A 24,458-nucleotide genomic window follows, 5' to 3' on the forward strand; every position below is an offset into this window, starting at 1 on the left:
TATGCAGCTCGTGGCCAGTTACTTTTAGTAAGCAGTTGCCATTTATTAACCAGGAATACTTTGACTTTGTTATTTCACACAGTGTGCTACCCCATTAGTTAAACACATTGTAAAGAAAGGTATCTCATCTGTGTGGTAGGTGTGAAAGTCAAGGTTTTACTGGGTTACTTTAAAATTGTTTCCCTGCCGGATTTCAAGGTACAGGCTCGGTTGTTGCCTTTTGGTTTGCTTGATTTATCAGGCTGGAAAATAGAGTCCATGTCCCTAAACCAAATGTAGTGTTATGTCTCCCAGCTGTCTCTTCAGATGTCACTGCCAACCCTTGGACTCCTGTCTTGTGTCTCTGGCTGCCGTGTCCTAGCTTGCTTTGGCTGTTACTTCTACCCTTCAGATTGCTGTTACCAGCTGTGACAGCGATAGCGTGCCATTACCAGACTGACTGACCCAGCAGAATCTGGCCTTTGTGGCCCATTTGTTCTAAGCTTTACCCCTCTAGTATTGGTCTTGGCATGTTAAAGCATCTTTCAGAAGGCTTGAATCTTGTGCTTAGTCCAACAAACAGATTCTGCAGCTGTAACCCTTCACCAAACCTAATTTCAGCACAACTATTTGAGGAGGATGCTTTAGCATATAATACGTAACCATTTACAGAAAAAAAGACAGGACTGATGGGGAGTAACTTGGTGTGGAATTCATTTTTCCAAACTAAGTTATGATGGATAATTGAGATACTGCTCAAAATCTATTTATATAAATGTATTTATGTGGGTTTTTGCAGTCATTGATGTGTCTAGTTTACCTGCTGAAGTAGTGTGTGTCTAGAGGTGTACTTGCTGAAAAGCATCTGCATTCCTGTATACTTTCTAGCAGATACCATTTTTGATCAAAGTAGTGGTACCACTTTGCTTGGGGATGTAATGAATTTCTTATGAAGATATATAGATTTGAAGCATCTTATTGTAGATAGTGCTGAAAACTCATAAAAGCATTGGGTTCCTTGCTGACTTGCAGGAATTTCTCCACTGAAAGGGGCAGCAGTGTTTAACCTGCTGTTTGGTACAGGGGTGTAGAACTCATTGAGATCCAGGAGCCAAGATGTTTAAAACAGGGAAGCTGGAGTGGGACTTTTTACAAGGGCCTGTAGCGATAGGACAAGGGGGAATGGCTTTAAACTGAAAGAGGGTAGATAAAGTTTAGATAATCAAGAATAAATTCTTTACTGCAAGGGTGGTGAGGCACTGGAACATGTTGCTCAGAGACGTTGTGGCTGCCCCATCCCTGGAAGTGTTCAAGGCCAGGCTGGATGGGGCTTTGAGTGACCTGGTCTAGCGGAAGGACCTGGTCTAGCGGAAGGTGTTCCTGCCCCCATGGCAGAGGGGTTGGAGCTGGATGATCCTTAAAGCCCCTTCCAGCCCAGCCGTTGTGTGATTCTGTAACTGGGAACTGCCCTCCTGCACCACGAACTGACCGTGTAGCTGACCACGGGCAAAACGCAGCTGACCCACAACCTCTTCGTGTTCCTCTGCGCGGAGCCTGGCCTGGACCCTCAGCTGGGGCCCGAGGTGGCCCTGCCGCCGGCGGGGGGGCCGTCACCCGGCGGCCGCCAGGGGGAGCCGCGAGGGAGCGGAGGGCGCGGGGCGGCGGCGGCGCCCGGCCGCGATCCCTGCCCGCCTGCGAGGCCGGGGACCGGGCACCCCGCGGCGGTGTCCCTGTGTGGCCGCGTTGTCCCCTTTTCGAGTCAGCCACCCGACGGGCCAGCGGTTCGGGGTCCTGTAGCCGGTAAGCGCGACCTGGAAAATGTCTTGACATTTTCTGGCTGGTTTGTTGTGCAGGTCTGGCGTCTGTTTAAGCTTGATGTAGCGTAGACTGGGGAACCGCGGTGCGTCTCTGGAACACGAAGGGGATGTCGAGCTTGTCATGGAGCCGCTCATGCTGAAACACTGAACACCGCGCCGGCCCCTCACCGCCTGGCAGGGTTTGAAGCAGCCGAGCTGTAACCTGGAGGGGGGGAAAGCGGGTTTACCACTCGCCACAGCCCAGCTGCCTCCTTTTCTCCAGGTTCTCAAAACCTCTCCCAGTCACGTCAGAGAAATCAAGATTGCACACAGACTTCCACAATTTAATTCTACTGCTTTGAAATAAAGGGCATTTTTGGTCTAAAATGTTTTACACCACCAAAAAAAAAAAAAAAGCACATTAGGTCAGTCTTTCAATATTTAGTTTTCATATTGAAAGGCGGTTCAGCAGCAAATCTTCCAGGTGGCCTGGCATTAACCATCATCCAACGCTGCACACCCAGAGAAGGGCAACAGAGCTGGCGACGGGTCTGCAGCACAAGTCTGGTGAGGAGCAGCTGAAGGAACTGGGGTGGTTTAGCCTGGAGGAAAGGAGGCTCAGGGCAAACCTTAACACTCTCTACAGCTACCTGAGAGAAGGTTGTAGCGCGGTGGCTGTCAGTCTCTTCTCCCAAGTAACTAGTGACAGGACAAGAGGAAATGGCCTCGAGTTGGGCCAGGGGATGTTTAGATCAGATATTAGGGAAAATTTCCTCATCAAAAGGGTGCTTAAGCACTGGAACAGGCTGCCCAGGGTAGTGGCTGAGTCACCATCCCTGGAGGTGTTTAAAGGATGTGTAGATGCCATTTGTAGGGACATGATTTAGTGATGGACTTGGCAGTGCTAGGTTAATGGTTGGACTTGATGATCTTAAAGGTCTTTTCTCACCTGAACGATTCAATGATTCCGTGAACCTACGTGGAGAATTATCCTCAACTTTCTTACCCTCCCAGAAAAAACAGCACAAAATATCAAGTGTTTCCCTTCTCTTACTTTTCTGTCAGTTTTTAAGCAGGCCTGAGCGGGGGAGAAAGAAACAATTTAGCAGTTATGAAATCTTGAGAGTTACCTTGGATGGGGAAAATGGGCTGGTGAGGAACAATGGCCCTTCCCACAAAAGGTGAAGGAGTGGGCTGGTTTTGGTAGAGCTCTGGATTCACAGGCCCAGGTGCTAAAGCCTCAGATGGAGCCAGCTGAGGGGGGCTCTGCCTCAGGGGCTCTGCCTCGGCCTCTGAGGTGCTGCTGCCACCTGCAGCATCTCCCTGTGCCCCCATTCCCACCCCTGGTGCACCTAAACACATTTTAAACACCTTTTGAAGGGTTTGCTTCAGAAGCACGATTGACACCTCACCTTCTGGGGCGTGAAGGAAGCCAGCCCCGTTCTGGTGGGACTGTGGGGCGGGCAGTGCTGAGGCGAAGCAGGTGCTGCCCCTGGGAACCTTCTGGAAGAGGCCGGTGGGGAGGGGTCCTGTGCCACCCCTGCCCTGCCCCACCACTGCTGAGGAGGCTAAGGAGAGGAGCGTGGGGGTGGCTGGAAAACACAAATCTGGACAAAATGTTGAAAACAAACTGTTCTTAGTTAATTCCCAGAACGTAATGTTTCTGTTGCCTCTCAGGACAGAAATAAGTGACACATTCACAAAGTGCATATTTAGGAAAAATGCATAAAATGCTGTTTCCTGAGCAGGTGGGAATTAAAGGGCAGAAGACTTTGTGTTTATTTGGTTCCGATTACCCTCACACATGCGCGCCTTTTCCTTTCAAGCCTTTTTCTTAGGGTTTTTATGGTTTCCAGGTGTTGTGGGGCTGCTTCCCCTTTATCTTTTCTCAGGACTCTAGTTTTTTAATGTTTCTTTCTGAGAGTGTAATTATGCAGACTGTACTTCTTTGTGAGGGTGCCAGCTTAGATGCTTCCTGCCCTTTAGCATCTGCAATTACTTTCTACTCCCATGCTTTTTATCTCGGTTTTTAAACCCAGATCATTCTATTAATCCATTTAACAGCAGAGCCTGCACACAGCAGAGTTGGCATGTCCAAGGAGGTGGGAAAATGGCATGAGGATGGAAACGAGCAAATGAGCACCAGGAGGAGGTGCTGCCACAAAAAGATCTTGCTTTCTGAAAATAACATCCACTGAAACCTTGCATCTCACTCGAGACCCTCTGTGAGGTAACATGTGCCTGTGACTACAGGAGAGGCCACTATGCCTTCATCTTTCTGTTTCTACAAAGAATCCTAACTATTTCTTCTCCTTTTCCAAAATGAAAGGTTGCATTATGTTTGTATATTGTTCCAAAAGGAAACTAGCAATTGCAACCATTGCTCTCTATGTACAAAGCTTATTATCTCACATCATTCTGTTGGAGACCAAAATGACAAGACTTTAAATGACCTGTCCTTCTCTGAAGTAATTTTAGAAATTATCTTATCCTAATATTTTGTATGTATACGAACACAAATATATACACGTATAATATTTGCTTTTTTCTTTCTGTTAGGAAATTTCTACACCACCAACCTGATTCTCATCCAAAGGTTTTTCTTTCCCTCACTTTAAAAACTTTTCACATCAGTATTCCCAGTTCTGCAAGGCAATTACCTTCTTATTTGTTCTGAAAAGTTTTAGTTTTGTGACTGAAATCAGTCACAGGCTTTCCCTGAAGAATATATTTGATGAAAGTTGACGTTTCCTTATTTTAAATATTTGTGCTAATGCACTTTCATGCAGTTGTAGAAAATAAGAAAGACTGAGTTTTAGTACAAAAGCTGACTAGAAACAGAATATTTCAGAAAGAACAAAACATAACATTCTGATATTTTTGGAAGAGATACTTTTTTTGTGATTTTTTTTTAAATAGCTTTGGAACACATTTCAAAAGGGCTTATGTTACAAAAAGCTTTGAAAATGTGTAAAGATTGAAATCAAACTGAAACACAGATTTTGTAGAAATGAGATCTTTTGATTGAATCAGAATTGCTTTCCCCACATTTTACTACAGGAAGTTTTCATTCCCTTTCAGAAGGGAAAAAATGTCAGAATCCCAGCTTTCTCTTAAATGAAAAAACTGGTTTCTACCCATATTCACGTTATCTTCTTCAAGCAGATTGGCATTTATAACAGGAAACCTTTGAGAGCGTACCAAGCTATGGGCTTCTGCCCTTCATTCCTTGTAGAATTATGGAATTATACAAGCTGCCTCTTTCAAAATTCCCCATTTGGCTTTATATCATAGAGTTTTTTCATTTTCCCAACAGTAGTTCCTCATATTTCTGTGGCTAAAATATGAGTTTATTCAGTTCTGGTTTGGGTAATATGCATGACTGAAACCCCTTTGGTCCTCTGCAAAAATTCCACTCATGAGCCCGGAGCAAACAGAAGGAATGCTGTGCTCTTTTACATGGCTTCTGTGAAGATCAGCAAAAGGAATGGAACATACTAATCACAAGGTTTTGTGGCCACTCTACAAACTTAATCAGCCCCCAAGGGCCCCAGGTGTCACAACTCCTGTTCACCCTGTGAATCTCTAGAACTTCTGGAAATACTTTGGACTTGAAGCATATAAATTACCTAGTTCTCTCATATCTGTGAAAAACTCACTCATTAAAACTTCTAAAGTTTAACAGTGCTGTCAAGCGTTCACAGAATGCTTTGCATTAATGGAAAATCTAGTACAGAAATGAACAATGGCCAGTTTTATGAAAATGAGATATTCAGAATATGGAAAGTGTATGTTCTTACTGATGGATCAATGCAACTGATGGAATCAGCAGAGGTAAAGTCAACTTCCCTTACATTATAACTTCTGGAGTGTTACATAAAGAAGTGCAACTAGACTGAGGTAATGCAAGCCAACACTACAAAAATGTGTCTGTATGGCACATTTACTAATGACAATTTTCAGGTTTTGGGGTGTTGCAGCGAGATGCATGTTTTGAGGTAAGTTCTGTAGCTTCTCTGAGCTTTGGTCTTCTTTTTCCGATTTTTATTTGTGAGTTCAGGGTCAGCTTGGCTATCAATAAAAAGATCTGGGTTTAATATATATCCTAGATAACTTGGCTATGCACAAATCCCCTGTAGTTCAGGTAACACCTCTCCTTTCCCTTTCCTTTCCTTCTGTTTCTTACTTATGGGCTCTGTACCTTAATAGTTGGCAGTAGTTTGAGGATAACTTGGAATGGATCTCTGCGGTGGAGCATGATCCATAGTACTTAGAAAGAAAAAGGACTCACAGCACAATACTGTTCAGACTGGGAAATTAAGGTCTTGAAACAGTAAAACTGCATTGAAACAGCTTTTGTTCTAGAGGGATCCAGGATACTGAAGTAAATCTGGAGAAACTGTAGAACTTGTAATAGGGAATGCAAAAAGATACATGGATAAGTATCACATTGAGGGGCAGACTGAACATGACTTTTCTGAAAGGAAATCCTGACCTGCCTATCTAGAAACTTCTCTGAAGGATTCAATGAATGTGCACATAGTAGAGGTCCAATTGAGACAATCTACTTGGATTTCTAAAGAAGGTGACCAGGTGCTTTACCAAAGGCTCCTAGAAAACAAGCTCCCATAAGAAGGGTGTTTTTATGTTTGCTCTCATTAACAGGTTCAAAGATAAGAAACAGTTAAGTTAAACTGTGCAGTTAAGAAAATGATAGGCAAATGAAGGCGAATAGAGAAAGGATGGAGTTTGCTGATGAGATTAGGATCTTCAGGGTAATGGTGTTAAAAAATTCAGCCAGACTAGAGCTATCTGCAAAGAGTTGCAAAAAAAATTTCCTAGATTTATGTGAACAGTGATGGGTTATGAATGACCTGTTACCTTTCAGGAGTAATCTTGGAACCAGATAGTTTGCAAAAAATATCAGTTCAGTTTAGTGCTCAGAAACAGTCAAATTAGGAAACAGAACACCAGGCATTATTAGGAAAAGAAACAGAGGGGGAAAAAGCAAATTTAAATATGGTGACCTGCATTTTGAGAGTTTTGTGTAGTTCATGTCCCCATCTTAAATCAAAGATGATCAAGGGTATGAAAACTGTCTTTATATCAAGGCGAAAAAGATAAGGACTTATCTGGAAAAAGGAGAGATGGCTGACAGAAGATTCAACAGTAGCCTGCATAATCACAAATTACATAGAGGGGATGAATATTTTGATCTTCATTGATGTTTGTTTACAAGTCTGATGGTATCAGAAGAAGGGAGCATGATGTGGAATTCCTAAGTGGTAAGTTCAAAATAAAACAAAATTAACGTATTTTTCCACAGAGCACAGCTAAATTGTGGAACTCATTAGCACAAAATCTTACAGATGCCAAATTTTACATGCACTCAAGAAACAGTTAAATGAATAGAACAAAAATCCATGAAGAACTGTTAAGCCTAAAGAATCAATCTTTCAGGAAACTGCTGTGGCACAAATCCCTTGAGGCTAAAAGAACTGATCAGGAAAGTGCTCCTATGTGCTTCTTCTGTTCTTGTAACTCTTTTGTACACATCGTTATTGATGCCTCTCAGACACAGGATATTGAATTAAATGGACCTTTGGCCTGACCCAGTATGGTTGTTCCCATGTTGTGGTTGTAGTATGAAGACAATTTATTGTGAATGGATTGAATTGCTCTCATGAGCACTATGAACTAATTCACTGATGATGAATTGTATCTGTCTGGTGCTTCTTTGCTGCCTTCCCTGTCTCCTTTTTTTGGTCCATCTTTCCTCTCTCCTAAATAGCCACTAACATCACTGAAACGTGAACTTTCAATTTGGGTAACATCATTTACCAGCATTTCTTTGGAATCCAAATTTTTTTAATTCCATTAAATAGCACTTTCTTATCTGGCTCAAGAGTGGCAGGAACAGAGATCTACTTTTGTTACTCTAACCAATCTCTGACACTATTCAAGAGAGAATAATTCACATATATCATGCAAAGCAGAACCTGACACTTTGGACAGTAGCATTGAGATGAAACAGCTTCCTACAACTACTTACTCCCCGCAAGATCAGAAGGGGAAAAACATTTACAAAAATAGTAGGATAGGAAGAAATGACTTAACCGTAAAATCAGTAAAGATGAACGTAAGCACACTGTGAACATTACGCTGTGGTTACACCAGGATTTTCTCTTAAAAATTCACTTTTTTGTTGTACAACTACTATATGGTTTCACTAGCAGTAGCACCAGTAGCAGTAACAGACTGGACTGGTCTCTGATGTTTATTCTTTTGTCCTGGGGTGCTGGTCACCTGCCTGCCACAGACAGAGAGACAGTAGCACAGCCAGCGGGCTGTAGGGTGGCAGCTGAAGTCTGAAGAGCTGTGAAGGTGCAGCTACATGGACTTCAGCAGGACTAGGCACTGGTTAGCGGGGGGAGGACCCAGAGCCCCATTGTGAAACATCTGGCAATCCCGGCCAGCGCCAAGTAAGTGGGTTGTGTGGGCCTCTCCTGCTGCCAGTGCAGTGCTGGGGGAGCCAGCACAAGCTGTGCACGTAGCGGTGGGGGGCCTGGGGACAGCCTGCCCTGCAGCGAGAGAGACGCAGGGCTTGCTAGCGATGGGAGGGATAAACGGCGAGGTGTTTGGTGTGTCAGACAGCTTGGATGTAAGCAGGAGGAAATGACTCAGAGACTGAAAATGATGAGTTTCTGAACGCTTGCTAAGGGAGGGGTAAGAAGAACATGTCGCCATCAGCATAAGTTACAGTAAAAGCACGTAACTGCCTCTGCTCGGTGGGCGCAGCGCCTGGCGCGGGGCCATTTTGCGGGCGAGCCACGGCTGCCCTCCAAGCCCGCCCGCCCCTGCGGTAGGTGCGGGCGGCGGGCTGGGGCGCTGCCGGTGTCCCCGGGCGAGGCGGGAGCGGAGCGGAGCGGAGCGGGGCGGGCGGCGGCGGGGCGGCCCGGCGCGAGGTGCCCCCCGGCGGGAGGAGCCAGGCGGGGCGGCCCGCAGCCCCTCGCCGCTTTCCCCCGGCGGCGCCCGGCGTGCGCGCCGCCCTCGCCCGCTGATGCAATCGGAGCCCGCAAGCAGCGGCAGCAGCGGCGGCAGCAGCGGCCCCGGCGGCGCCCGCAGGCGGATCGGCCGGCCCTGAGCCCGCGCAGCGCCGCCGCGCCGGGGGGAGAGCCGCGGGGCTCCGCAGCGCTGCCCGAGCCCGAGCCAGCGGCTACCCCGAGAGCCCGCGCCGCCGCGGCACGGAAGCGCCCGTCGCCAGCATGAGCAAGGTAAGCGGGGCGGGTCTCCCGCCCGAAGCCCCTCGTCCGTCCCGCGGGGGATGCGGTACTCGCAGAGGGACTTTTCCTGGGCAGACAAGGGAAGCGGTGGCTTTCTGATTTGTATTCTCGGATTTTAATGCTCTTACTTGTTACTTATGCTTTGCGAGGGAGAATCTGCCCCCGAGAGATGTATTGTTCGAGATTCAGAAGCAGGATGTGTGTGATGCTACCTCTTCCCGTGGTCTTTCATTGCAGATGGTGTGTGTGAAGATACGATGAGTCGGGAGGGGGAAGCGGGGGAAGGGAAGGTGTATAATCCTCTGGGGGGGGGGGGAGGATTTCTTGCCTTTTATTTGTCACATAGAACTCTTAAATGATTAAAAAGAGAAAAAAAAATATCTCTGCAATGGGTATGGTCTCCTGGCAGGCATCATGCCTTTTTATGCCTATGAATTTATTATAGGTCTTATGTCTGCCATTGTACTAAAATAGACTATGGCTAAAAGCCTGTGATGTGTATATAGAGGTTTTGAGTAATTTCAGAAATGACTTTAAGTAATAGTAGAGGAATTGTCGGTAGTGAACACTAACGTGAGAGATGAGCATCTGTGTCCTTTTATAAATGTCGTGTTTATGTTCCTCTGCTTAGTGAGGCTAATCTGGGGATTAAAAAGAAGTATTCCTTGTCAAGACAAAGGGCATGGAGATAGCACGGTGCTGTTCACTTAGACTGAGGGAACATCACCGCAACTTTATACCTTGTGAAACAGCTGCACTAAGAACAATTGCTGGGTTTTGAAGGAGGTCTGTGCTGGGCTGACTGTGAACTGCACAGCCCTAGCCTAATGCCAAAGTTAACAGCTGAGGAAAAACAAGACTGAGTTATTTGCTCTCCTTGGTTAACTACAGCAGATGGAATACGGGCACAACAGGTATGTGACTGTCGGGTGTCTCCCCAGCTTCCCTCTGTCACCAATGACAAGAGTTACTCCCTTCAGCGTTCATCACTCCTGGGTGGGTATAGCAATGGGTGGCAGCGCTGGAATGGGTGAGTGCTCTGGAGGTCCCTCAGGAGGCTCTGATTTAGTCCCATTTGTACTTTCTGCAGCTGGAGAGTGGCAGACCTGCCTTGGCGGAAAACTGATCTGAAACTGCTCAGGGAGAATACCTAAGCAGCTGCCCCCTGCCTGAATGCTTAGGGACAGAATGCAAGTATATCAAGGAGTGAGGCAGACTGTCATGTTTTACATCAATTTTGTCTTGCCTGTTGTGTGTCTAGGAAAGAGGGTCATACCCGGTCTCCTGGGTGTTATGCAGCACCTAGGAGTAGTGTCCTGGCGTGTCCATGCAAAAAACAAGTAGCAGGCAAGCCACAGACCTACCTGCCTGTTTGCTCAAAGCAGGCTGACATCTCACTGGGTTCTTCTCACCTGTGCAAAAGCTAACTTTGCTTTATAGTTTTACTGTAGAAAAGACAGCATGAAGCAATAGCTACAGCAGTAAAAGTACACTCTTGTCACTTGCGAGTGGTGTAGCCTTCAGCATGTCAGTTCTGTCTGAGCCTTTCGCCCTTTATTTGCTTCATCTGTTCAGACTGTAAGGTCTTCAGGGTTGTGGCTGTCACTGTGTATTTGTAGAGCATGTGTCAAAAGTGCAGAAAATTACCATTTGGTTATCACGATAGTTATGCAAAACCTAATATGCTTATAAAGGTATCAGTAAGCAACAGCATTATTACAGTTCCTTATTCCTTCATCTCTGCCTTCACAGTTTCCTGGTTTTAGTCATAACCCTCCCTTTCTCCTTGAACCATTTCTAGCCCAACCTCAACTCTCCTCCTCTGTTTTTTTTGAAGGAGTGTTATGTATAAGAAATGAATTAGACCTCTGGTTTATACAGTCCTGCCTTGTCCACTTATTGTACTGATTTTTACTGACAGGCAGTGCACTCTTAGCATTGTGTGATCCAGTGAATATTCTGATTTTTCCCTTAGAAACTGAGTATTGAAATCTGCTGCAAAGTCATAGGTAAAAAAGAAGATTGCAAAATCATTAGGTAGCTTTAACACAGTTGATACCTTGCTAAACCAGTCCATAGGCCATATCCTTGGTTTAACTTGATAGATGTCCAGCCATTTTAAAACAATTTATTTGGTCTGACCATGCTAAAGAATCAGAACAGACATTATTTTCATTACTTCCTTATGCCATTTTCTTAAATGAGTAATCGTAGCTGAGTGTATAGTGAATGGCAGATTATTTGTAGGTTTGGAGGCCAGACCTTCAGGAGCTGAGGGGTAACTTCTGTTTGGAGAAATTTCACAATTCGACTTCTTAAACCGCGTGTGTGAGGGCTGGCATCTTCATGTCACTACAGTGACATATTATGTACTCCACAGTGCTAGATAAGCTTCTATGAGCTCAAGCCACTCAATATTGATTGTGGCTTTTGATAATAAATTGTGGCTATCCAACTGCCACAATGGCTGTAATGTAGAGATTAAATGGACAGCCTTCATCTTCAGTGTCTGAACTTTGGTGATACTCAGGCATAAATCAAAGTAGTATGTGACCGTAATTTGTTATTCATAGTCACTTACATGCTTGCAGCTTGTACCTCCAATTCTTACATTGGATGAAGTGAGTGGGTGGCCCCATTTGCCTTGGAAACAATGTCATTACTTTATGACTTTATACATTAAAGGGACAGGTAACGTTACCTCATAAAATAGGGCACCTGTTGTAGAACAGCGATTTAGCAAATACTACCATATGCTATTGCAGATGAAAATCCAATGTTATGCTTATGGAAAGGCCTAAATTTGCCCTGTCATATGTATATCAAATTATCCAAAAGAGTTAATGTGAACTAAATAATTGCAACTGTCTTTAAAATTATTAAGAAGTTTTACCCACCTGTCTTCAGTGCATCTTGGCCCATAGTTTATTACTGTTATTACAAACTAATGTCATGATACCCATCCAACAGAGTTACTCATTTACCTTCTTCCCTTGAGGTCTGCAGTTTGTTTCAGGTTTTATTTTAGAGTATACCTGATGCATTAATGAAGTGCAGCATATGACTTCTCAGTAGGTACACAGCTATTGCTAGTTCAGTTTGCCTATTACAGCATTTCACACAATATTTGATAAAACGCTCTTAGTAAGCACAGAAAATTTCCTGGTATATGAATAGGGTTTAATTCCATATAATTTCCAGTAGCATTCAGAGAGAACAGTGCCACGCAAGTAATGTCCACTTGTTTTGTTTTATTTAGACTGTTGCTGTAGGTGTCATTGCATCTGTAATAAATGCTTGAATTTGCATTACCCTTACTGAGAATGAACTTTTTTAAACTTTGACATTGAGAGGCTGAGGAAACTGGGTTTGTTCAGTCAGGAGAAGAGGAGGCTTTGGGGTGATGTAATAGCAGCCTTCCAAAATCTGCATGAAAATCGAGGAGACAGGGCCAGGCTCTGCAATGATGTATGGTAGAAGGACAAAAGACAATGGCATAAATTCAAATAAAAAAGAGTTTCAGCCTGTATATAAGGAAAAAATTCACCCCACAAGGACAGTCAGGCAGTGGAACAAGTTGCCAAGAGGGGCTGTGCAGTCTCCATCCTTGAGAGCTCTCAAGACCCAACTGGATAAAGCCTTGAGAAACCTGGTTTGAACTCAGAGCTGACCCTGCTTTGAGCAGCAGGTTGGACTAGAGACCTTCTGAGGCCCCTTCCAGCTGGATTTTCTTGTGATCCTGGAAAAAATTTACAAACTAAGATTTTTATTATTTTTTTTTAATCCAGTGAACCAGTGTAGGCAGATTTCTTCGCAGAAGGTAATTTCTGTAACATGTTGATATTGTAGTAATATTTTGTTCTTCTCTACTATCTTGAGAAATGCCAAGAGCTTAACAGAAGAGGCTGAACAGCAATGTTGGTGCAAGACTCTTCACAAGAATGCTACTTAATTTGGACCCTTTGGAGTTTGTTTGTTGGGGATTTTTGTGGGTTGGTTGGTTGTTGTCATCCCCCCCACCCCTGGGATCCATGGTGTGGTTAATCAATACTCCCATCAGCGTGCCTACTGCTGAGCCAGGAAAGAGGACTGTACCTCCTTCCTACATTCAACACCTTCCCTTTAAGTACTGTACTTTCTTTCCCTATCTGCATCAGAGAGCCAAGCTAGTACTTTTTCTGATAAACAGAATACATTCTGGTTTTGCTAGATTTTTTTTTTTTTCCTTACCAAGTTTTAAAGAATAACTCCTTAAACAAGGATCATTGTACCTGTAGGCACTGGCCATGGGAAAGGAAGAGGTATGTCAAAACTCCCAGGGAAGCTGGTAAGGTCAAGGGAGAGTTAAGTCTCAAGGAACATGTTTTCCTTAAGGTTGAGTTTTTTATAACACTGCTGGCTTTTAAAAAAATAACTGCTGCTTTTAGGTTTTGAAATGAGTTCACAAGGTTTTCTTGCTACTTCTTTTCAGTGCAGCTGACTGCAAGTAAATTTCAATGCACTGTTAGAATTCTTACTTTTGAAAAGATTGTCTAGTAGTTTTCAGTTCTGTAATATTTGATGCTGAATTTTCTAAATTGTTTAATTCTTCCTTTGACATGTGGAAAATAAAACACTGGCAAAACTATGAAGCACTGAACAAAAAAAGAAGACCTTCTTTGATTTTAAAGACTGTGAACTTTAAATTACTGTATCTTAAATATAATATATACTTATACCATACAAAATTGCATATTCTATTCTTACAAGAAAATTATTAACTCACAAGGTTTTAGACAACTGCATATCATCATGCAGTTCATTAAAAATCACATAAAGTGCACTTAAAACTAGCAGTAATAGTATAATTTCTGTGGATGCATGGAGTGTCTCACCCTCCAGTAAAATAAAGGAAATTCTTAGTCAAAGCAATACGGGGAAGAAAACTGTATAGGAAATTGTAATACTTGCAGTATCCTCAACGTATTTAGCAGACTAGCTGTTAACTAAGTTTCTTACCAGATGCATGATGCAGGTATTAGTTCCTTGATTTTAAAGTTTGAGGAAACAGGTAGAGAAGTTAAGTTTTTGATCCTGGATGAATAAAAGCATAAGTAATTTTTAATAGGATCTATAGTTGTAAAACATTCACAAGTACCCTAATCATTCCTGAGAACAGAACATCAGGTTTTGTTAAGATTGTCAAATTACCAAGGTCACAGTCAGTGCTAGTGTTAACAAGGTAAAACTGTGGGTCCTTCTGAATCCTGCCCTGCACAGCAGCACCACCTGCTTACAAACTCTTGTAGCAAGTTTCTTCTGAATTGCTAGAAAGTGTTGCCTGAAGTATAGGGTGTGAAAGCTATATAAAATGAGTAGTTGTGCTCTAGTGTAAAACTGTAATGTGAGCCGAGTTTATTCCTTACACAACATGAAGTAGTAGCTGTAGTATAGGGTATTACAGCATACAGTGGCTACACAGCCACAATTTTTAGCACAGCTGTACAGCTGCATAGATACCTGCCTGCACACAGAAAAAGAATAATCACATTGTATTCACATGCTTGTATATTTGAGGCATTTTTCCATCATGAGTATATAATTTGTATTTTAAGCAAGTATGGTGGTTAAATATGCTGTAACCTATTTATATATACATGGGAACTAAATTGCAGACTCTGCCTTAAATTGGATTAAATGTCTTTAGAAACAGAAGTGCAGTTTGGGAGACAAATGAAACAGAGCTTCGCATGCTGGGAAGTGTTTTATTTCTGTAACCATAAAGGAAGTCCATTGGCTTGTTTGACTGTTATTTGGTTCAGTTCAGTTTTTCTTCTTTTTGTATCCTTCTAACACAGCTGTGCTTTTTTCTAAATCTGATCCTGTGCTCTGGCTCAGGCTTCATTCTCAGTTGCACAGTGCCTTACAGAATACAAAGACAAGTTCTGTAGCTTTTTTTATATTGAAAAGTGACAGTAGCATTAGAATATCTTCATTTTTTAGTATTATCCTTTGCCTTTCAACACCTTTTCAGAGATGACTTTTGGCATTTACAGGCTGATTCTTTTCTTGACACCTGGAGATAGAATTTCAGTAATGTCAGCATTCCTTTCTGGTGCTCCATTGAGCTGAAAATGCTGCGTTTACAGTTGTTCCCTTTCGGATCTTCTTTTAAGTGGTCTTGCTGTAGCCAGGAATGTTTTCATCACGTCAATTGGGCAAAATGTTTATTGTGACATACATAGAAAACTAGTGTTCTGTCCTGCCATGTCCAAGTGAACTGGATTTCAACAGTGGACAAATTGGATCCAATTCTAAGCTGTTTTAAGATGCTTAAGATTAGCTTCATAAATTCAGAAATGACAGAGACATTCTAGTCAAGGACATTGATGTTTGTGTGGGTTGGAGCTGGGCAAAACCCTTGGATCATGAGGGTATTATAAATAAATCATTTGTCAGTTTAGATTATTGATCTGAGCAGGGCCGGCTGATCATCGATCCAGATGTTGAACTGCAGGAGGACAAGCCTATGTTACTCATCCAAGGCCTGTTTATTATCTTCATTACTAGTGCCACTTCTCAGTATTTGAAAGTTACCACTTTTCTAATAGGGACTGTGTCACTCTTGATTTGTGATGACTTTTTACTGTGCTGCAATTTTGACAAAGGGCCTCTGTTTGCTTTGCATGTTTCATGCTGACACCTCTACAAATATCTCATCTGTGACCATACTTTTTCAAGGCCACTTTTAATGTGCTGAGTGCTATTTTGCTCTCAAATTCCCTGGGCAGAATCCAGTTTCCTCTGGGCATTGTCAACAAATGATGGGGGATTTCAGCTAAAGGGCTTGCTTGCAGCATTTTTAGAAAGGATACATAGGGTAACTTTAATGCAACTGCAAAATTTTGTAGTGTTGTAATACATGATTTTCCCCCTTGCTTTAGAGCTATTACACAGTTGAATATATACTAAGAAGGTGGAGTATCTGGCTTTGTCACTAGATTACCACTTTTGAGCAGACATCATCAAAAAAAGCCGGTTCTTGTGGGTGTTATCTGGATGCTTTTCCACATTCAAGAGTGTAATGTGTGGCACTGTACAGTGACACTGTTGTGCTCTGCTTTTCTTGGCTTGTTAGTAAGCTTCTATGGGATTATGTACATTTGCTTGGTGTGGTGGATTATGCCTACTGTTAATTTGAACAAGACCACGAACACTTTGGAGGTGCTGTCTTCAAATAGGTTCCAAGGATTTTCCTTGCGGCTTAGTTCTGTTCCTTGTGCCCTTTACATCAAGAGGAAAGCTTCAGCTTCCTTTCTACTTTGTTGAATTGTGTCCAGTTAAATCAAATTAAGGCAGTGTTTGAACACACAGCAAAAGACACATCACAAGGATATAACCCAGGCTTTGGTAGAGATCTGCCATTACTTCAAACCAATTATACCAGGCTTAAAACGCACTGGAGCTAGTATAGGCAGGTCTTCTGCAGCTATCACCTGTGTGCTGCTGTGGAAGAAGCTTGCATAGGGCATAGCTGTCAGTTGAGAGCACAGCCAAAACCACATCAATCATTTACACTTGTTTTTTCTTCCTGGAGAAGAACTGCAATGGATCTGATGGGTATGTCTCTATAAGGAAGAGGAGCTGTAGACTTGGTTCCTGGGGAGCTGTGCACAACCTGTCTACCTCCCAGTGAATTCTCTGAATGAACTGCCAAGCAGTATGAGGTATGCTGATGGGACAATCTATGCCTAAATTTCCTGTCTGTAGAAGAGACAGATGTTTCCACCTTCCTTCACTTAGGTGGTGTGACTGTAGAGCCAGTATTAAGTTTTAAGGCTTCCAGGTATTACAGTGAAAAAACTGGCTTAAAGCTTATAAAAAATGAAGGTCTCAGTTCTTTGGAGCAAAGAGTAAAATAACTGCAAGCACCGTACAGACCAGTCCACCATCACAGTTTGGGAAAGCACAGTATTTGCAACACCTCTAGACAAAACTTGCTGTCTTTCTGGTTTTGGTTTTTTTTTTTTTTTTTTAATTACCCTGGCTTGCATCACTTGTTTAAAGAGACTTATTAGATCACTCAATCGGCTGTAAGCCTTGAAAGCTCAGGTCTGGGTCCTTCTGCAGCATTGTGGCCAAATGTCCAGGCAGAATATGTTATCTAGGTGTATACAGTTCTGCCTGCAAGCAAAAAAGCTGGGACTATGCTCTGCCGTTTGAAAAGACCAACACAGAGAAATGCATTTATGAGGAGTACTCAGACTGGTCAGGCAGAGTGTCCCTGTGGTATTGAGCCCATTCAGATCCCCAGGTTAGCTGCTGCCATGCTTTATCAGCTTCATCTGTTGGACACTGAACAGCTAAATAAACTGCTTGGCAAGCAGGTAACAGGCAATAACTGCACTAACAACCTAATGCAATACAGAAAGTCATGCTTCTTAACGCTTTTGCATAAGGTTCTCAGTGGTGAATTAAATAGGCCATTCAAAGTTATCAGGGCTGGATGTGGTACCAAGCTCAGTACACGTCTGCCCTTTACAGACCAGCAACCACATGCAAAGTTAGGTAATGTTTTATTGTACTTTGTGTTATTCGAGGGCCAGCTATGTAAGTTACTGTTTTATTATCTCTAGTGGGACTGTATACAGGACTTGTGGTGGACAAAGTAACTCCTTTCTCCTTCAAAAGCCTTTTTTTTTTTTTTTTTTCCCCAGAGCCTTTGTTTTCAGTGTGTGATTCATCATTGCTCAGTGTCTTATGTAAACCTTTATTCCAGTGCAAAATGGACTTCAATGGGACATGGTCTAAGCACTCTGAGAATAGCTACAAATGCCCCTTATACAGGCCAGTGATTCAGGCCTGACCCTGTGTTTCTTCTGGTTCCGCTGTTACGAGGGTGCTTGCAAACAGGAGAATGACCTTGTATACAGGTTTCTGTCTGCTGGCTCTTTTCTTTAAGTACGTCAGTTCTCATTTTGGAATTCATCACTGTGTCTAATGTGTGTTTTGGGTTTTTTTTTTTCCCCCTAGGAGTCTACAATGATTATTTGCAAACTGCAGAAGCTTTGGTCTCCTGCACTAAATTGTCTGCTTCCAGTTCTAAACCCTCAGTAACTCTCAAGACAATGATTTTATTTGTTTCTGCTGTGTATGCATTCATGTTATTCATATTATCATTTCGTAATTGCATCAAGCTGCTTGCCTTGGTCATCAGCTGCAGGATCTGTGTGTAGTTTCCACCATCAGGGAATTTAACAAACAAATTGTAAGCTATATGTTATGCATCTTTAAAGCAGATCTGTACTTTACCTGTACAGCTGTCTCAGGATAAAGGATACAGACAGTATAACTGAATCCCTGAGGAAAATTTTCATTGTGCTTAGGCTCATCTTTGCTGGTATTAACACTGCTGTTAAAAGCTTTGGTTAACTTTATAAAATCTTAAAATGCTAATTTAGTACCTGGCATTATAGAATACATAAGCAAAGAGAAATGTTAGAGAAGACCTCATGAACACAAGCTTCCTTGTGGTTAACAGCAAAGCTGGGTTATGCTGGTAGGGGAATGTATGTAATAGCTATTTTCCCTTTCCTGTTGCCAGTTTGATGTAAAAGGGCTCATATCAATGAGAACTGGGCCTAAACACAATAAAAACCATGGTGACTTTCAGAATTTTCATTTATTTTGTTTGAGCAATAAGCATATCATATAGACATGAGACACTATCTAGTTAGAAAACAGACGGATGAATTTATAGGTCAACTAAATCCAGCTGGTTGCTTTAACATGTTTTTCTTTACGCCATTCTAGCCAACAATGCACTTGTTAAAAACCTAATTAATGCTAGAGCAGACAAACAAACAAACAAAAGAGGCACTTAGAGGCACTGTTCATAGGAGTTAGAGATGGAAGAGCTCCATTAGGTCATCTGCCTATTCCCCTAATAGTACAAGCCTGTTTTCCTCAACCAGGAGGGAAGTGTCATTAAACTGAGCAAGAGGGTAAAGACAGAGGAAATGGCACTGGGGAGTGACAGAGCAACAAGAAGGTCATAGGAAGGAAAACAAAAAGGAACAGTATAAGCATTTGGCTTAGAAATCAAGGTTAAAGCACATTGCATTTGGAGGTCGTTTGCAAAAAGGATTTCTTTAGAGTACTTGCCTATTCTGTAAAGAAAATAGGAAGGAGGATTGTATGGTTGTGCAGGAAATGTATTAAGACAGAACTAACTATTGAATAAAGGGACACCATGCAGAGACGTAGAGCTGCTTTAAGTCCTGTATTCAATGGGAACGGTAGTAGATTTTCAGTATTATTCAATTGGGAATCACGCTTTAGACTCCATGTTGTATGAGTGTAATTTACAGCTCATGTTGTAAATTTTATGGAGTATCTTGCCAAATAATTTTAGCCTGAAGCTGAATAGGTCCCTGGTTAGGTTCTACTTAAGAGTTTGTGATGACAAATTAATCTATCTTGTATTTCTGGTGAACTCTTTTCTTCCCTTTAACCTTCTTAATAGTCCAGTTTGTTAAGCATACTTTTTTTTTGGATTTCAGTCATAGTTATCATTCATCTTGCCTAGCCTTGCTGCCTTTCAGGTGAACTGATACAAGTTTTCTTGTATAACAGGTTAGGCATTACTGAACTCACTCAATCATTAATTTAAGCACTGAATCAAAAAAATGGCATTATTTCTGAGAGAGGTTCCTCACCTGAGTGCTGACTGAAATGATTTGACTTTGCCAACATTGTCCTGCATTTATTTAATCTCATGAAACCAACTTAGTCTGCTTTTAGAGTTGTAATGTAACTATAAATGTTACTAAATATGCATCTTGGCTGGACAAGCTGAATATTTCAATTTCTTTATGTTCTCTGTTTTAATGTTTTTTCTAACCAATAAATTGTGCTTGTATAATCCAAATTGTCTTTTATTTAAACGTAATAAAACCAGTGATACTTGTTTTAAAAGGAGCATATTTCAGTTTTATTTGAATTACTTAAATTGCTTTAAATTAAACCAAATAAACTTCTCAAGCCGGAAGATAAGTGCCTGCACAGTCTTTTGGATTAGTTTAATGATAATCTATTTAAATTCAACCTTACTTTATGGAATGCAGCTTTTGTAAATAGAGAAATTCTGGTATGTTCTATACCCTGATGATTTCACTCTGATTAAAGGTATCATTAAGTAATGTGGAAGCTTTCTATTTTCTGCTATGCTAGTTGCCTTGTATTTTGCCTTGTATTTTTCTTTATTGTATGCTGTTATTATACTGCCTCACTGTTTAACCAACATTAGTGCCAGCTCAAGGTTGAACAAGCAGCCACAGTAAGGTGATAGTACCCAGCTGACAAGGCATCAGGGCAGATATGTTAGGTAAGAGGAGTCTTGAAGAAATGTATTGGATGTGCAGAAATCAACATGAATGAGAATTCTTGGTGAACTGAGTAAAAAGCTAAGCACTGAAACTGCATATGCCAAACTGTCCTTATGTTTTCCCTTTGTGTGTTTTGTTGTTGGTGTTGTATCCATCATTGTCCCCCGTGCTGATCTGTGCATACATTGAGGTGTATCATTGGAGCTGCTCTGGGATTTGTGCTGTACATGTTCTTTGAATTCATTATTGAAGACGGGCAGGACAATACCTGGAGAGTGTGCCAACCTAACATACAAAAGATACCTCAGAGTTCTCTGTTTGGCTTGATAAATGGTTAGAAATACAATTGAAGAATCAGTCTTCCTGCTCCTCCTGTCTTGATTTTGAAAGGAGTAGATTTAAAAGAAGTTGTGTGGATAAGGCATGTCATACTATCATGGAAATGACCCAGCCCAATGAATGTACTTGGTGACACTTGCATGGTAATGTATACATATGTGCATGTTCACATTCACGAACATACAATATAAAGACAGTATTAAGATATTTTTATATCAGGCAGCTGCTTCCATGACAGCTGAGAGAAATATGCTTGGCTGTTAGACTCCATAAATGAGCTTCCTAAGCTCTGGAAGTCTTTCATAAATGTTGTTAAATAAATATATTTTTAGTTGATACTAAAAATAGTATTATATGACTCAACCCTACAGCAATATTCAGAATTTCTCTCTCAGTCTGACAGCAGGTGGATTTTTTTTTAAAGCTATGAACATCATTACCACTTTTTTTTTTCCTGCAAATTCATCTCTTAAATGGTGTGGCTGCCAAATTGTATTAACATTTCCTAGGGACAGATGAAAACTGTTTTGGAGTCATGGAACTGTTTTATGTGACTGCAACAATATACAGAATATATGGCACTTGTGCATGTTGGACTCTATTTTATACCTGGAACAGAAAGGCAACTCTGATTTGTGTGGCTTTGAATGCCAAAGTACCCGTCATCACACACTGGATTTGGCTTGCCTGTAGGCAGTGTCATAGTATAAGACATGTATTGAATTTATTGATCTGCTGGATTCCTGGAATCTGGTAAGTATTCTAATTTCATTATCCTTCCAGTGTAAATCAGTGCATGAAATACTTCTTAGACACTTAGTCGCCAGAATGAGGCACAGGAAAAAGCAGCAAGACACTTCTAGCTTGGAGAAATGTCTCAGAAAGGACTTTCTTCACTGAAAACTGTTTTTCATATGACTTCTGACTCAGAGGAAACTCCCACTCCATCTTTGCTGGGGCCTGACTGCTACAAGATACTCTTGGTTTTGAGTTTCTCTGCATAGCAGGTGGTGGGGTTGCCTCAGCAGGAGGAGCTATATGCAGCCATAGCTGTGTTTCCGTGGCTTATTTGCTTCTTTAGGTTCTTGTCCTTCATGAATAGCCAATGCCTGCCAACAAAGCACAGTCTACGGTTCTTTTGTGGGCGTGAAACTTGATTTTCAGATGTTCTCTGCCACTGGCAGTACTCTGATCAGAGGGCTGGTGCTGCTGATGGAAATCTTGCTCAGAGTGGGGTCTTGTCTCTGATTTGAGCTGTCTGTGGGCTGACTTGGATGAAGCATGCACTGGTGAAAGCAAAAATTTGCAGTTTATTTCTTTATTCCTACCTTGTACTAGGGAAAGTTTTCTGTTCCCGACTGGTGAGAAGAGTTACCAAACAGCAGGGAAAATTAAGTGAGCACAGAACTGATTAAAGAATTAGATTTCTTTGAAAATGGGTGACAAAGGACATGGCATATAGAGGTAACTGCAAATTATTTTTTTGAGAACTGGTACCATTCCTTTTTATTAAATAATTTCATATGGTGTAGGTTAAAGAAGTTAAGTTTGCAGTTTAAATTTACAGTGATGAAGCTTCTGATAATCTTCAGTTCCAATTTCATAACTGAGGATGAGCCTGTGGGATAATGCAGTAGCTAAAGCCAAAGAACAGCAGTTTGACAAAGGATCTAGTAGAATTGCAGTTTATACAGCAGATAATCCCAAATGAGAACAAAGACATTGGTGCTACCACTGGCTCTCAAAAGCCACCAAGTGTGAGGGCACAAGAAAAACTAAGCAGAGTCATGTAGTCTAGGAAGTGTAGGGAGTTTAGGAAGTCTAGGGAAGTCTGCCAATTTTTGTAGCACAAGGTCCTTTCAGCTGAAGGGTAGGAAGGTCTGCGTAGAAGAGGTAGACTCTCTGTTTTGAAGCAGCTGTGAGATCCAGGAGGATACTCCAAAAGATGAACATAACTAGAGGCATGGCAAAATGGTAATAAGTGAAGTTGTTTGAGTGCTCTTGCAGGTCAGTACTTGGGCTACAAGGTCTTATGCCCATAACAGAATAGCAGTCAGAAAAGGTGTGCCAAAGGCAGCAGGGAAAGCCAAGAGACATTGGTTGGAGCATCCTGATGCTAAAATGTGTTGAAAATACCTATGTCTAATGCATTCTGATGACCAAATGCAGGAGTTGAATGTTCAGTTCTGGGAAAGCTCTAGCAGTAATGCAGGTGACAACTATTAGGTATAAAATTTCCAAAAGTGCTGGTAAATGTTTCACACACAGCAGTCCTTCACACACTGGGAGGAGACTAACCCCCTGCTAAGGCTTACCTCCTCTTTATATGAGAGTTAGATTGGAAGTAAAGTACTAATGTGATGGAATGATATTATCCAACTGAGTATGGTGTGATTGCTTTTGTAAGTGCTGAAGGATTTGCAATTATTATTATAGCACTGAGATCTTCTATAAAAGTAAAGACAGAATTACTCATCACCAAGTCTTTATTTTAGTAGTGTTTTGTAGTGACACAATGACATAAACCCTGTTTTTTAAAAAAAAAATAATCTAGTGTAATGCTTTACACTTTTTTTGTTCTCTTACAGGCTTTACAGTAATGATAAAAATATGCCATTTCAATGTTTTTTAAGGAAAACTGAAATGCTCTCCTATTTCCAATTTAGAAAAAACGGTTACATATAGGATAACACTGGTGTTAGCTCTACACTGCAACATAAGAAACACTGTCATGCTTGTGTAATTGTATAGCAACTTGATACAGACTTGAGTGACTTTTGAGGTGACATTGACCCAGTGGCTCAAACATATCTTTAGGATAACATCAGTGTTTTTAATGGATGCAGTTTTAAATCTACCATGCTATTAAACACAAAGGGCAAATTTATGCTTGGCATATCTCCCTTGGTAATGTTGGCACTAAACCAGGGAGTAATTTTCCCTATTGCATTTAACAACATGTTTCAGGTTTAAAAGCCATGGAGCCATTAAAATATGACTCCATCATTTAGAAAGTAATTGCGGTATATCTTTCTAGTGCTGAGGGATTAAATCAATTCAATCTCAGTGCGGTTAACAAAGGCAGTTAGCTACTTGCTTTAAATATGAGTTAAATCTGTAAAACATGATGACTTCATGGAGAACAGGACTGGCTCAATGGCATACACCCAAGAAATGGGCTGTTGACTTCACTGAGTTCAGTAGGAACCTTGAACTGAAGGGTAAAATGATCGTGCCCCTGGGGGCTGTTCCTGTAGGTGGTCCACACTTGAAATTCACATACAGGTTTTGTATCTTTTTAAAGATCATGAAAGAGAATATTAAACTATATCCAGCTTTGGTCCTCTCTGTGTTGATGCCAACTCTTGCTTTAGGGCAACTTCATAAAGGAGAGGTGGGAAAAAACCTGAAGCATAATGGCTGAGTATTTGTCAGTATTTGCTGTCACCAGTAATTATTTCAAAATCCAGCTTTGCATACTGGATATTAGACAAAAGTCAGGCATGAGCTGGAGCTGCTGGAGAAATTCTTGCTCCAAAGCTGGCACTTACCAGGCTGTTAGCTGGTAACCAGCACACTTTCCATCCTAATTCACTAGAGTGCAGAGAAAAATTGGTTGACTTGATTCATCTGCAGAATACTTAACTGTTATAAACTGATGGTGTCATGAAGGCCTTCTGGGATTTTGCCAGAGG

At 41.7% G+C, this 24,458-nt stretch overlaps 1 protein-coding gene across 4 annotated transcripts in view; it reads left to right on the forward strand.

The window, feature by feature from the left end:
• Positions 1–8,403: 8,403 nt before the first annotated feature.
• The window catches only part of BCAT1 (branched chain amino acid transaminase 1), a 67,183-nt gene continuing 51,128 nt past the window's right edge, over positions 8,404–24,458 (forward strand). The window contains exon 1 of one of the 4 annotated variants that reach the window (XM_027790499.2): positions 8,404–9,049. In XM_027790499.2, coding sequence (XP_027646300.1) covers positions 9,041–9,049 — 9 coding nt within the window. In that variant the 5' untranslated portion in view covers positions 8,404–9,040. Of the gene's footprint in view, positions 9,050–9,228; positions 9,299–9,760; positions 9,973–24,458 lie in introns of those variants that run through there. The other 3 variants (XM_027790500.2, XM_055808339.1, XM_027790501.2) reach the window with 3 other exon arrangements.

This window comes from Falco peregrinus, chromosome 6 (assembly GCF_023634155.1).
Source record: "Falco peregrinus isolate bFalPer1 chromosome 6, bFalPer1.pri, whole genome shotgun sequence".
In the NCBI taxonomy this organism is placed as follows: domain Eukaryota; kingdom Metazoa; phylum Chordata; class Aves; order Falconiformes; family Falconidae; genus Falco; species Falco peregrinus.